Source organism: Panthera onca, chromosome D3, assembly GCF_046562875.1.
Source record: "Panthera onca isolate mPanOnc1 chromosome D3, mPanOnc1 haplotype 2, whole genome shotgun sequence".
NCBI lineage: Eukaryota > Metazoa > Chordata > Mammalia > Carnivora > Felidae > Panthera > Panthera onca.
The window spans coordinates 75,470,324-75,483,670 of NC_138350.1; the positions used below are offsets into that span (position 1 = coordinate 75,470,324).

Here is a 13,347-nt window from a genome sequence, read left to right on the forward strand (position 1 = left end):
ATTACAACCGTCTTAGTTTTTATCTCGAGGGTACCATTTCCAAGACTTTAATCGTGTGGAGGATGGTTCTTGGGTTATCTCATGGATGATAACTGTTCTGATTATAAAACCTACTTACCGTGGAAATTTACAAAACACAAATGTACAAAGAAAAAAAAAATTACAATTATTCATTGATTGATAAACCAGGGCTATCCACCATTACCGGTCTGATGGATTTCCTTTCATGTATCATATAGGAAGTCTCACACTTGGGAAATTGCCGCTCATTCATAGGCCAAGAGATTTTTAGGCTGTCAGTTTGTATGAGAAACCATCTCAAATCAGTCCACAATGAACTGCTGTAGTTTAAGGCAAAGGCACACACAGATACAGTAAAGATACGCACCAACCAAGAACCAGTGATTATTAAAGCACGACTTTCACCAGGTGGAAAAAAAGGTTCGTGCACGGGGGGTACAAACTTTGCATAGACTCCACCTCTGTTCCTCTGGTTTTCCATCCTTGTGTGAAGAAGAGCACTGGGGGGAAAAGAAATTTAAGTGTTTAAGAGCACAAGACTATAAATGGGCCCTTGACTGTGAAGTACCTTTGACATATAATCTCTATTTTTATTTGTGTTTTAAAAAAAAAAACCCACATACTCTGGTTTCTCTTCAAATCGTATAAATCTTTCCCCTTAAAAAAAAACCCACATAAAATTTATCATCTCACCTATTTCTACAGTTCAGTAGTATTAAGTATATTCACACTGCTTTGTAACCAATCTCCAGAACTTTTTCATCTTTCCAAACTGAAACTCTATACCAGTTAAGTGACCCCCTTCCCCTAGTCCCTGGTAACTACTGCTTTATTTTCTGTTTCTACAAATTTGAACACTATAAGAGAACTCCTACAAGTGGAATCACACAGTACTTGTTTTTTTTTTTTTTTTTTTTTTTTTTTTTTGCGATTGGCTTATCTCCCTGTCCTCGAGATTCATTTCCTATTATAGCACATGTCAGAATTTCCTTCCTCTTTAATAATATTCCAGCATACGGATATACTACATTTTGTTTGTCCATGCATCCATCATTGGACGTTTGGGTTGCTTCTGCTGCTTGGCTATTGTGAATAGTGCTGCTATGGACGTGGGTGTGCAAATATCTCTTTTGAGTTCTGGCTTTCAATGCTTTGGGATATATACCCACAAGTGGGATTGCTGGATCATATGGTAATTCTCTTTTTAACTATTTTGAGGAGCCACCGTACTGGTTTCCATAGCAGCTACACCATTTTCTTTCCCACCAACAGTGCACAAGGACTCCAGTTTTCACATGCTTGCCCATACTTGTTATTTTCTGGTTTTGTTTGTTTGATAGAAGCCATCCTGAAAGGGTGTGAGGTGATAATTTATTCTGGTTTTAACTTGCAGTTCCTTAATGTCTGAGCATCATTTCATATGCTTGAGCGTATGAGTGAGCGTCATTTGATATGCTTGTTGGCCATTGGTATATCCTCTTTGGAGAAAAGTCTATTCAAATCCTTAGCCCATTTTTAAATCAGGTGACATAATCTTATTTAAGTCCTAATTCCTCCCCCACGGGGCACCCTATTCTTGGTGTTCCGTTATTTGCCAAAGACAGCTAAAGGAAGATACAATTGAAAATATGCTCAGGACCAACAGAAGGAAGGCAATCTTGATCTGAATTATTATACCCGGGTATATAGTGTATTATAATTTATAATACAGTGTATTATAAACAGTGGCTGCTATTTGGCAAAAAGAAGCTTACTTCCACATAAAGTTATGTTTGCTTTTGAGAAATTCTCAGTGCTTTGTATCAAAAAGTAATTGAGAAGACCACATGTAACACATTCATGTGATAGAAAAATTAGTCACGGAATTTTAGAGTGGAAGGCTCCATGAACATCTTATCCAAACTCTTCATGTTACACATAAGGAAGTGCAAGCCCATGAGAGAGGATGCGATTCACCTGGAGTAAGTTGATAGGCAAAGGGAGTGAAGACTCAGGTCTCCTTACTCTCAGCCCCAGCTTTCCTTGTTACACACAGCCACCATTCTCCACCTTCAAGAGCCAAGTTTCTCAACCTTAGCACTATTGATGTCTTGGGCCAGGGAATACTTTGTTGTATGTGGCCGACTATCGCCCTGTAGGATATTCAGCAGCGTCCCTGGTCTCTACCTATTAGAAGCCAGTAGTACCTCTCCTTCCTTCCATATTAAAACAACCAAAGATTCATGATGTCTGGAAACATTGAGAAATGGCTGCACCAGAATGTTAATATCTCGGCATAATTAAAGCAGGGGCACTGAGTGCAAAGTAGAAATAGCAAGATCATTAACTCCCGACAAGATAATCACATAATAGAACAGATTAGGGTCGTCGTTTTCACAGAGCAAGGAAATTTATACCGTCAAGTGGAAAAAGTTGTAATGTGGAATTGAATAGAGGGGCTAAGTACGGAAAAGGAGCCTCCTGTTGAGTCTTTCAGGCTAAGCTCAGTGTCAACTGTCAGACTGCCACATTTCCCTGCAAGGCAAAACCACCCCCAGTTGAGAACCACTACACTAGAGGATTAGGTATTTTTTATTCTTTTTTCCACATTAACTTCTCATTTTCAAGTTGAAAATAAGGAGTGATGAAAACAAATCACTGAAAGAAAAAAAGCATGAAGTTACCCATTCAAACCATTCTATAGGAATCATCCTTTTAGGAACCACCTAGAGAGATAGATGGTTCAGCCCTCTAGAAAGGTTAACTTAGCTAAGAGCATGATCGTAAAATTTGCTACTTGCATAAATTTTATCTTCTAATTTAGCTCAGGGCCCAATTTTCAACACTTTAGAAAGAGAGACCAGAAATCTATTAGGGCCCCCATCTACAAGAAATAAAACCTGGCAATTAACCAAAGTATTTGAAACCAAGAAACTACTTAAGTAAACATGTTACTATTTATTTGTTGCTATTTTTTAAAAGCTAAAAGCACCAAGAGGCATGGTTTATGCATTCAAACAGAACTGATGGATGTAGATTTTAGAGCCGCTGATTTTGTGTGTCTAATTTAGCCCGAGTGCCCAATATACTGGAACAACTCTCGAAAGCTCTGTCACCATCATTGGAAAGAAGACTAACGACCTCCATCGACTCCCTCCAGCCTCTTACCAAATGAGGCAAGTTCACAGCTTTTGGCCTCATGACAGCCCGGGGGAGGGGTCGTAAGGCAAGGACTTGAGGAATAAATAAAACTGTCAAGATAGCACCACCAGGTAACTTCTGCCGCACGTTTCTGGCTTTACCACCAGGCGGGGCTTCTCCTTACACGTTTCCAGGTCTCCTATGACTCTGGGCTCTCAAGTGTTTCAGGACAGGCTACGCTTCGAAATACCCTGCCCCATCCAGACGAGACTAGAGGTGTGTCCCATCCACCCGTTTCCTTCCAAGCAAAATTGTGCGGTTTCTTTCCTTCTGTTTGTTTCTTACAAAATTACAATTCCTTGAAAAGGCAGCACTCCAGCATCAGTTGGCTGGTGATGTCTCAGGCTCACTTTTTTTTTTTTTTTTTTTTTTTTTTATCAGCAGGCAAGCACTGAGGACTTGTAAGAAATGGAGAGAAATGGCCCCTGAAAGGGTGAATAAGGGCCTCAAGTTCCCCTAACACTAAAACTTGCTCAAAAGGAGATCCAGCCATGATAACCTGGAACTACCTTATTTAAATGTGAGGGAAACTGTCTGAATTGACGTTCTAGCTCCCATTTCTCCATATTTGCTACCACATCTAGTTTTGTCTTTACTTACTTGATATCTTCCCCATAGCAGATAGTCATGTCTTCCGTCAGGAGTTCACAAGCAAATCCTATATTTTCAGCAGTTTCTACAACAGAAAGAAAAAACAAACAAACAAACTAGGTGTTGGGGTGCAGCTTAGGTCATGATCTCTTGGTTCTTGGGTTCGAGCCCCACATCAGGCTCTGTGCTGACAGCGCAGAGCCTGCTTGGGATTCTCATTCTCTCTCTCTCTCTCTCTCTCTCTCTCTCTCTCTGTCCTTCTCCCACTAACATGTGCTCTCTCTTAAAATAAACTTAAAAAAAAAAAACAAAACTAAGTGTTGTGCCTATTGATGAATAGTTGACTATCTAGTAATAAGCATTTTTTTTTCAAGTAACAGCCAGATTCAATCAGATATGTTTTTTTTTTTTTTCAGTAGCAATGTATATACACAAAAGGGGGGAAAAGCCTTTTTTCTGTGATAAAATAAGTAGAACTCAAAGTCTGGTTTGAGAAGTTTTCAATTATAAAATGTACTCTATTATCAAATATATAAATATACAAACTGATTAACAAATCAAAGTTCATTGAATTACTAAGCACATTCAGTTCATGTGGCTTAATCATTCTGTTATGGAAAAAAAAGATAATTATTTCCATAAACCCTCACATGGGGCCCCTACTGGAGAATTTTCCCCTTTTTCCATCACCACCCACTGTTATTTGTTTAAGGTCAGGACTTCCCTTAGCTTATCAGAGTGTGTAACTCACAAACAATGTCAGAGTAAGAGAGATTATCTGGTTTCCATGAGAGGCTTGTAGAAGGGTATCAATGCCAAATAATGCCTTGTTGAGCTCTAAATTTAAAAATTCAAATCATCCCTTGGGTGTAAAATTTTAATTATAGTTTTCAGGCAATAAAATGGGTAAAAAAAGCAAAAGTTATTACTCAGCAGTTTGTATTATGTTCTGCTCTGTGCCCAACAAATGACAAAGGGACCAAAGGGATGGTCCTTTCACGAGAGGAGTTCACATCTGGCTGGAAAGATCAGACTGATCACACAGTTAAAATGGCCTGACCAGGAGCTCAAGTATAAGAAATAAAACTCTGCTACCGAGGGAGTTTCTGGAAGGATGCTGTCAGTGTAAGCTGAATAATGGAGAAGGGTTTCTTAAAGAAAGCATCTCTGTCTCAAAGGAATGGACCGTATTTGTGCAGGATGGAAAGTCTGAGAAAATCATCTTCGGCAAGGGACACAGGAACTACGAACGCTTAATGAATTAACAGATACGCCTCCCCGCAAACTGAATTACCCTTTTTGTCTCCAGTGAGCACCCAGATCTTGATGTCAGCTTTTGCAAGTTTTGAAATGGTTTCTGGGACTCCATCCTGTAACTTGTCTTCAATAGCTGTGGCTCCCAGTAGCTGGAATGTACATTTCAAAAAAAAAAGGAATTAGCAAAATAAGCTCAAAATGTTCTGTAATTGCAGTTTGCCAGCCTATAATAAGCAGAATGGCTAATTATATACCCTGATTGGCGCTCTGCTGGGGCTGGTGGCCAGTAATAACACCAGGGGTGGCTGCGGTTCATGCCGAAAAATAAAACATTCAAGCCCTTTTCGCTTAAAGTAGTTTACCAAGGTAAAGATGTAAGTACAAAATCAAGGATGTTAAAAATATACTTTCGTTACATACAGGCTATTTTACGTGGACACAAGCCACTTCCTCTCCCTGAAGGTCAATACTAGCTATTTCCTTCTAATCTAAATTCTACAGGCGATAGGTATTAAACTTTGAGAAATTTCATTTACAAATGGTATCATTTTCTTGTTTCGAGGTTTTACAAGATACAAATCAGTTCAGTAATTCTCCAAGTGTAATAAAACATATGATTTGTCATCGTGTAAAAATCATAATGAATTATACTAAGCGAGATAAAAAATACCAGAATCAGATTAGAAGCTCAACGTTTTCTTTCCTTTGTTTTCTCATAGTGGCAACTTCTGTCTCGCTCACTGGACAGAAGAAATTCAAGTGACCTAGTTCCTTTGTACCAATTTGAAATGCTGAAGTTAGAATTATCTTTCAAGCATGAGATTAAAAATATGACAGAACTTAGTAAAACGTCCAGTTCTGTTTAGAATAGCAAGTCATGAAGGTTAAAACTCACAATTAAGTCCTTTTCAATCTCCTCATACACTTTATCCAGAGCTTCATCCCGGTTGGTTGAGGCTATACTTGCAGCCATAAACTTTTTATTCCATTCTTCAAATTCTTTTTCTTCAATTTCCTTGTAGCAAAGGCACAGAGTCCTAAGAGTCTCACTTGCAAAGATCTATTTAAAAGATCAGCCATCCAACAAAGACGAGTTAATTTTATGTAACTCAAGATCCAGTTTGAAATCTTTCTTTGAAGTAAAACAGTACGAGCGTTTAAAAAGAGGTCATGAAAGATAATGGACTCTGAATAAATACATTCTGTAGAGGAGATTAAACAAATACTTTGTTTTTCACTTTAAGTATTCTCAGGGTCCATTTGTAGTTCCCAAGTTAGTTAAAGAGAAAGGTATACATTTCCTCTAAATCAAGTCACTAGAGAGAAGAAAACTCTTTCTCGTAACCACACAGAAAATAACAGACAAGGGAGCTGCCTTGGGGTGTGATGATGTTGTAAACACAGGCCTGACAACTTTATAATTTGTTCCCACAAACTGTTACAAGCCCAATCAACTGTGGACTCTCAACCAAGCATTATATCCTCAAACCAGTTCGGAAATACCTGAGCCACCGTTAAAGCTGTGGTAAAACATTTTAATGAAAAAGAGTGGCTGGAAATTTTAATCATGGTGAACAGATTTAAGCTATTTTATTTTTTTTAATGTTTATTTATTCTGAGAGAGAGAGAGAGAGTGCAAATGGGTGAGAGGCAGAGAGAAGGAGAGAGAGAATCCCAAGTAGTCTCCATGCCATCAGGGCAGAGCCCGACTCAGGGCTGGATCTCATGAACTGGGAGATCATGACGTGAGCCAAAATCAAGAGTCAGACGCTTAACCTGCTGAGCCACCCAGGCGCCCCTAAGCTATTTGAAACAGCTTAAATATGAGCCAGTAAAAATGTTTTTAGTACTTCAGTCACATCTTGTTCCAACACATCACCCAACTAAGTGTTTGCTTTCAAAGATTCTTTGGAAGGTTCTGCATCTGTTTGATTAAATTGCCAGTGTTCATATCCTCATGAGAAATGATCTATCGCAACTGCTTCAACAACCTATCAATCTTTTTTTTTTCTTTTTAATTTTTTTAACGTTTATTTATTTTTGAGACAGAGAGAGACAGAGCATGAACAGGGGAGGGGCAGAGAGAGAGGGAGACACAGAATCCGAAACAGGCTCCAGGCTCTGAGCTGTCAGCACAGAGCCTGACGCGGGGCTCGAACTCAGGACCGTGAGATCACGACCTGAGCTGAAGTCGGACGCTCAACCGACCAAGCCACCCAGGCGCCCCAACAACCTATCAATCTTAAAACGAGACCCCCGTAAGTAAACAACATATACAGGCTTCTTCCTCAAGGACCTTTGACTGGCCCCAAACTCGACCAGACCCAGGGAAGAAATCACCCTTTACTAAGCACTTACTAAATCCTGGGAACTGTGCAAGATCTTTCCCTTGCAAGGACTCTCTTTGGTAGGAATTACCCTCTTCCTCTTTCACACGGGTCATCAATGCTTCAGTGAGGCATCAACTGTTTCCCGCAAGGATACAAAACAGGCGAAGAGGCAGAACTGGGATACCAGGTCTGATGGGTATCCTCCATACTTCATTGCCATCATTAATAGAACCAAAACCATGTGAGGATTGGTAAGCATTTCCAAGAGAGAAATTTCCAGAAGCATTCTGAATAACTGCAGTATCATTGGACTAAGTTCACATTCCCCTTAGATAACAAATTTGAAGTAACGAAGACCAAACTGATTTACTAACAAAGGTCGAACTCAGTTATCCGACGCATTGCTTTGTCACACCCCATCCTACATGAATGCTTTCTTTCCTTCATTGTCCCTTAAGAGGTTGGTGGGATTCTTGGAGGCCACACAGATACTAAGGCTACAGCTCACTATAGTTATGTGGCTTGCTCAAGGTCACTGGAAGACAGACCAGTCATTCCCCCGGGCCCGTCCTACAGATGCTGCCAACCGGGATGCCGGGAAAGAACACCATGGTCATGCCCTAGGAAGTCAGCAGCAGGGGCAGAACCAGAACACGGCTGCCATTTTCCTACATTGGTGCTCTTTCCACACAACTGCACCAAGACAACAGAAGGGTCAACAGTTCACACAGAGCTTTCATTTCAGCTCACAAGACAGTATCAGAAAGGAAGTTTGCAATCTGCGGCAGAAAGGGTGACAGTGGGACTTACATCCAGGGCATCCTGTGTCTCTTGTTTTGTTGGATTCATCTGATGTAACCGTTCATAAATCACTGTGTCAGCGCCTTTGCAATAAAGCCTGATGTTGCCTTCTGGGGTTCTTACTAGTAGTAAGAGAAGGAAAAGCAAATCATAAAGTTAGCTTTGATTTGTTAATAGAAAACTACATTTATAAAGTTGATTTGAAGGGTGACTCTGCTAATAATTCACCATTAGTTTAAAATCATAAATGCACCTAGAAAAACTTCCCTCTCAGCAAAGTCAGTAAGCCACTATCTACATACAATGAAATATAGTGAAATAAATATGAAAAGAATGCTGTAGTCAGCTCAGCTTTTCCTATCCTTACTTATTCTCTCAGCAAATATTGACTGATTCCCTACTATGTGCCATGCCCTGTGCTAATATCTTCTATAATGCCTTCTTTGTCCATGCTGTAGGAATCTTTCTTACCTATAAACCTGGGACGCTTATTGCCTTTAATACTCAGATCAGAACATGACTCCTTGTGACCATTTTCTTGGATTTTTGGATCTGTGAGATAATTTGATGATAGTACGTGCCTCAGAGCTAACTTGATTTTGAGTTCAAGGTAAATGCCAGACATGATAATCAGCCTAGATCAGTGCTAGGCACACAGAAAGCACTCAGTAAAATGTGCCTAATCAGAGTTCAGTAGACAGTTGAACTTGTATATTTTTCTTGGTGAAAAACTCAATCTCATAGTGGAGAAATCTCATGAACACTTTCCGAGCAATCAAACCTAACATCACGAATAACCCTGTGCTTCCAGATGTGATATGCTGGGAGGACACAGCACCAATCCATGCACACTTCCTGCCAACGATGCGTAACTTGAATTCAGTCATGAGGGAATATCGGACAGATCCATTTCTCTCTCTCTCTCTCTCTCTCTCTCTCTCTCTCTCTATATATATATATATATATATATATATATATATATATATAACAGTTTCTCCATATGCAGACCAAAGTTAACAATCACCTACAGCAGTATGCAATCTTGGGTCTTGAACCAAGAAGGAAGAAAGAAAGAAAGGGAGGGAGGGAGGCAGGGAAAAGAAAATTTCTGGTAAAATCTGAAAACATCCTGCAGGTTAGATAATAATATTGTCTCACACTGAATTTTCTGATTCTGATCATCGTATTTACATATAAGTGAATGTTCTTGTTCATAGGAAATACCTACTTAGGTATTTAGGGGAAAGGAGCCTTAGCTCTGCAATTTACTCTCAGATGGTTCAGGAAACAAGAATCTGTATATGACGAAAATGACAACACGTGGCCAATGCCAACAGTCGAGTTAGAGAATACAAGAGTTCTCTAAACCATTTTTGCATTTTTTCTGTAAATTTGAAATTGTTTCTAATTGTGAACTTAAAAATTTCAATATTGGGAAGCCACAGTGAATGGCAGCCTGCCCTGGAGATTCACTTCTGCTCCATAAGCACAGCCTTGCTTTCCTCTGAACCCCTGTCCTGCTGCTTCTCCCTTCCCTGCCGCCAAGTGTAGGTCAGACAGGCTCGGACGGCCTCACAAAACAAAAGCACGTGTTCTGGACCCACCACTGTTCCACTGTTCCACTGTTACCACCGAAGGTTCTGCAGCCTGCAGCCGCAGCTCACATTGCTGAAGAATGTCAACATTTGCAAGACTCAAGATAAACTGCCATTGTCCCCGTGAGCGATGGACCCCATGCAGAATAAAGGGAAAAAACGTGTTTCAAGAAGTCCATGGAAATCTCCCAGGAGCTGAGTGGTCCCTCCATCGCCTGTTTTATTCTGGTGCCATGAAATCAAATGCATAAAAGGCAACCTCTCAATGAGCGATTCGCAGACACACTCTTGAGGGAAACCTACCAATTATAGACATTCGCTTCCGGTCACTGTTGAAGTCCAAAATGGCAAGAACACTGTAGGTCCTCTCGGTCCCCAATTCACTGATGGTGATCGTGTTCTGGGTCCTGGCGAGGAAGGCAAATCCAAAGTTCCTGGCAGCGCTCACCAGAGCGCCTTCGTCAGGAGAGGCCGCCTGGTAGTTGAGCTGACCTAACAAAGGAGGCAGGAGAGAAAACCAGAAAATCTGTAAAAACCAGACGGAGGGCTCACTGTTGAGGCTCACATGGGGGGCAAGGATGTCTCACAAAGCCCAACACATCCCCAAGAAAACAAATCATTGATTCTTAAAGAGTATGCCAACATTAACACTTTTCTTTTTCTCTTTGTTTTAACGTTTATTTATTTTTGAGAGAGAGAGAGAGAGACAGAGTGCGAGCAGGGAAGGGGCAGAGAGAGAGAGAGAGAGGGAGACACAGAATGTGAAGCAGGCTCCAGGCTCCGAGCTGTCAGCACAGAGCCTGACACGGGGCTGGAACCCATGAACAGCGAGATCACGACCTGGGGAGAAGTTGGACGCTTAACCAAATGAACCACCCGGGCGCCCCAACACTTTTCAAACTTTATGGTTTTATTTCTAATTACAAACAGTAATATAAACCAGAGGAAAAGAAGACAAGTGTCCAGGAATAGGAAAACAAATTCCCAGACTGCCACCATCCAGAGGAAACACAGAGCCACTGGCATGCTCTTATCATTCTTTCCGGTCTTTTCGAAAATGCCGAATTTGGTAATAGTTTCTATCATACGTTTACATTCTTGTTATTTTGACCCAATATTCTGAGCATGTTGACATAACTTTAAAAATTCTTTCTAAACATTATTTTAATGAATGTAAACACGTCCCCATTTTTCCAATTATACGCACTTAGGCTATTTCCCAATTTTCTGCTCTCAAAAATAACATTGTAGCGACCATTTTGCAGGTGTATGTATAAAGGTTTGACTGACTGTTTTCTTTTTTTTAATTTTTTTTTTTAGTGTTTATTTATTTTTGAGACAGAGAGAGACAGAGCATGAACGGGGGAGGGTCAGAGAGAGGGAGACACAGAATCTGAAACAAGCTCCAGGCTCTGAGCTGTCAGCACAGGGCCCGACGCAGGGCTCGAACCCACGGACTGGGAGATCATGACCTGAGCCGAAGTCGACCCCTTAACCGACTGAGCCACCCAGGCGCCCCTGACTGACTGTTTTCTAAGGATAGCTTCCTAGAGTGATAACACTGAGCTAAAGAAAACTGGTAATTTTTGGGGGCACCTGACTGGCTCAGTCGGAAAAGCAAGTGACTCTTGATCTTGAGGTCGAGAGTTCGAGCCCCACATTGGGCATAGAGATTACTTAAATAAGTAAACATAAAGAGAGAGAATACTGATTTTTTCAAGTCTATTGGCATATATCAGTCATTTGTTTTCCAAAAGGGTCGTATACTTTATCTTTGCTCTGGAAGAGTGTACTTTCTTCAGCATAGTCATATTAAAATAACACCTCAATTCATCAGTCTGTTCAACCTCTTGATGTTTAAAGTCAATTAATGGGTGGGGCGCCTGGGTGGCTCAGTCGGTTAAGCGGCCGACTTCGGCTCAGGTCATGATCTCACGGTCCGTGAGTTCGAGCCCCGCGTCGGGCTCTGTGCTGACAGCTCAGAGCCTGGAGCCTGTTTCAGATTCTGTGTCTCCCTCTCTCTGACCCTCCCCGTTCATGCTCTGTCTCTCTCTGTCTCAAAAATAAATAAACGTTAAAAAAAAAAAAAATTTAAAGTCAGTTAATGGGAAGCTGCCTTCTCTTCACAGGGACGCTTCAACAACTGGAATAAATGTCACAATGTTGAGTGAAAGAAGCCAGACACGCAAGTCCACACTGCGTGATTCCATCTATACAGACCACGAAACCGACGAAGCGTCCCTGTGCTATTCCAGGTCAGGACTAGTGTCCCTCGAGGGGCAATGACTAGAAGGGAACACCAGGGGACTTCTGGGGGATTCATAACGGTCGGTTTTTTAAAATCTGGGTGCTCGTGACACGGGAGGATTCAGTTTGTGAAAACCTCCTGAGCTACAAGCTGGGCTCCGTGCACCTGTTGTACTCCAGTAAAAAGTTGAAAAAGATTTTCCGTTTTTCTACTTTCGTTATTCTGCTTCAAAGCAGAAGGAAAAGTACTTCCATGGTCAGGTGAATGTTTACAGAAAAAAGGCATTTCCTTTTCCACCATGGTTTGAGCAGGATGCAGACCATGGATGGATGGGCAGCTTTTGAAAACATCAGGCTACACAGGAGAGGATGCTCCTGGGGGAATCAGCTATAGGGAGGGCTGTACCCCCGCACGCCTGCTCAGATGGCTCACTCCAAGTCAGTATCAATCAATTCCCAATTAGTAATTAAAGAGGACACTTTAGGTTGTTTTCTGCTCACCCAGAAAGTCATACATCAGAAGTTACGAATGTACACGCCACATCCATCCATTTCCTCAAGCACACACGGCTGCCAGAGGGCAAACTATTTTTTTAATCTTTATTTTGAGAGAGAGAGAGAGAGAGAGAGAGAGAGAGAGGGAGGGAGGGAGGGAGGGAGAGTGCAAGTGGAGGAAAGGCTGAGAGAGAGAGTCCCAAGAAGGCTCCAACTCAGGGCTCGATCCCATGAGCTCGAGACCACGACCTGAGCCGAAATCAAGAGTAGGACGCTCAACCGACTGAGCTGCCCAGGAGCCCCGGGAGGGCAAAATACTTAACGGGAGCTGAACAAGCAGCAGTGGGGACACAACCACTTCAGCAAGTGTAGCTGGCACAGTGAACTCCCCGCGTCATGCTGACGGCAAGCTTACTTCCAACAGAAAAAGAGCAACGAAATGATAAAAGGTGGTAAAGTTCCCATGACTGAGACAATCATATCTGGAGCAAACACTGATATTGTTATCATGACCAAAAAAAACACACAAAAAACCCTTCCACTTGGTTCGAGTAATAGAGTCACAGAATTGCAGGCTAATGGAGACAGGAAGAAATTGAGAGAGCTGGTCCAAACTCCAACTTGATGTTTGCAGGAAGAAACCAGGACTAAAAAATAATCCTCTGCAGTCATTTCTGGCGAGAACTCTTTTATTTACTTTACACTCAGAGGCAACCAGAGAGGCATTGTTTTCTTTCATAAACTAATTTGCGGAGCAGGAAAAGGGCGCCAATGAAAAAAAGATGCTCAAACCGCAAATCCCGTCTCTGGTGATTCTGACACCGTAGCTT

The 13,347-nt window shown here is 41.4% G+C and overlaps 1 protein-coding gene across 2 annotated transcripts in view; it reads right to left on the reverse strand.

The window, feature by feature from the left end:
• The window catches only part of ATP8B1 (ATPase phospholipid transporting 8B1), a 126,338-nt gene that overhangs the window by 11,565 nt on the left and 101,426 nt on the right, over window positions 1-13,347 (reverse strand). For both annotated transcript variants that reach the window (XM_078435207.2, XM_078435208.2), the window contains exons 16-21: window positions 10,079-10,267; window positions 8,190-8,302; window positions 5,945-6,109; window positions 5,087-5,198; window positions 3,802-3,877; window positions 389-521 (exon numbers count right to left, since the gene is read on the reverse strand). In XM_078435207.2, coding sequence (XP_078291333.2) covers window positions 389-521; window positions 3,802-3,877; window positions 5,087-5,198; window positions 5,945-6,109; window positions 8,190-8,302; window positions 10,079-10,267 — 788 coding nt within the window. The remainder of the gene's footprint in view (window positions 1-388; window positions 522-3,801; window positions 3,878-5,086; window positions 5,199-5,944; window positions 6,110-8,189; window positions 8,303-10,078; window positions 10,268-13,347) is intronic.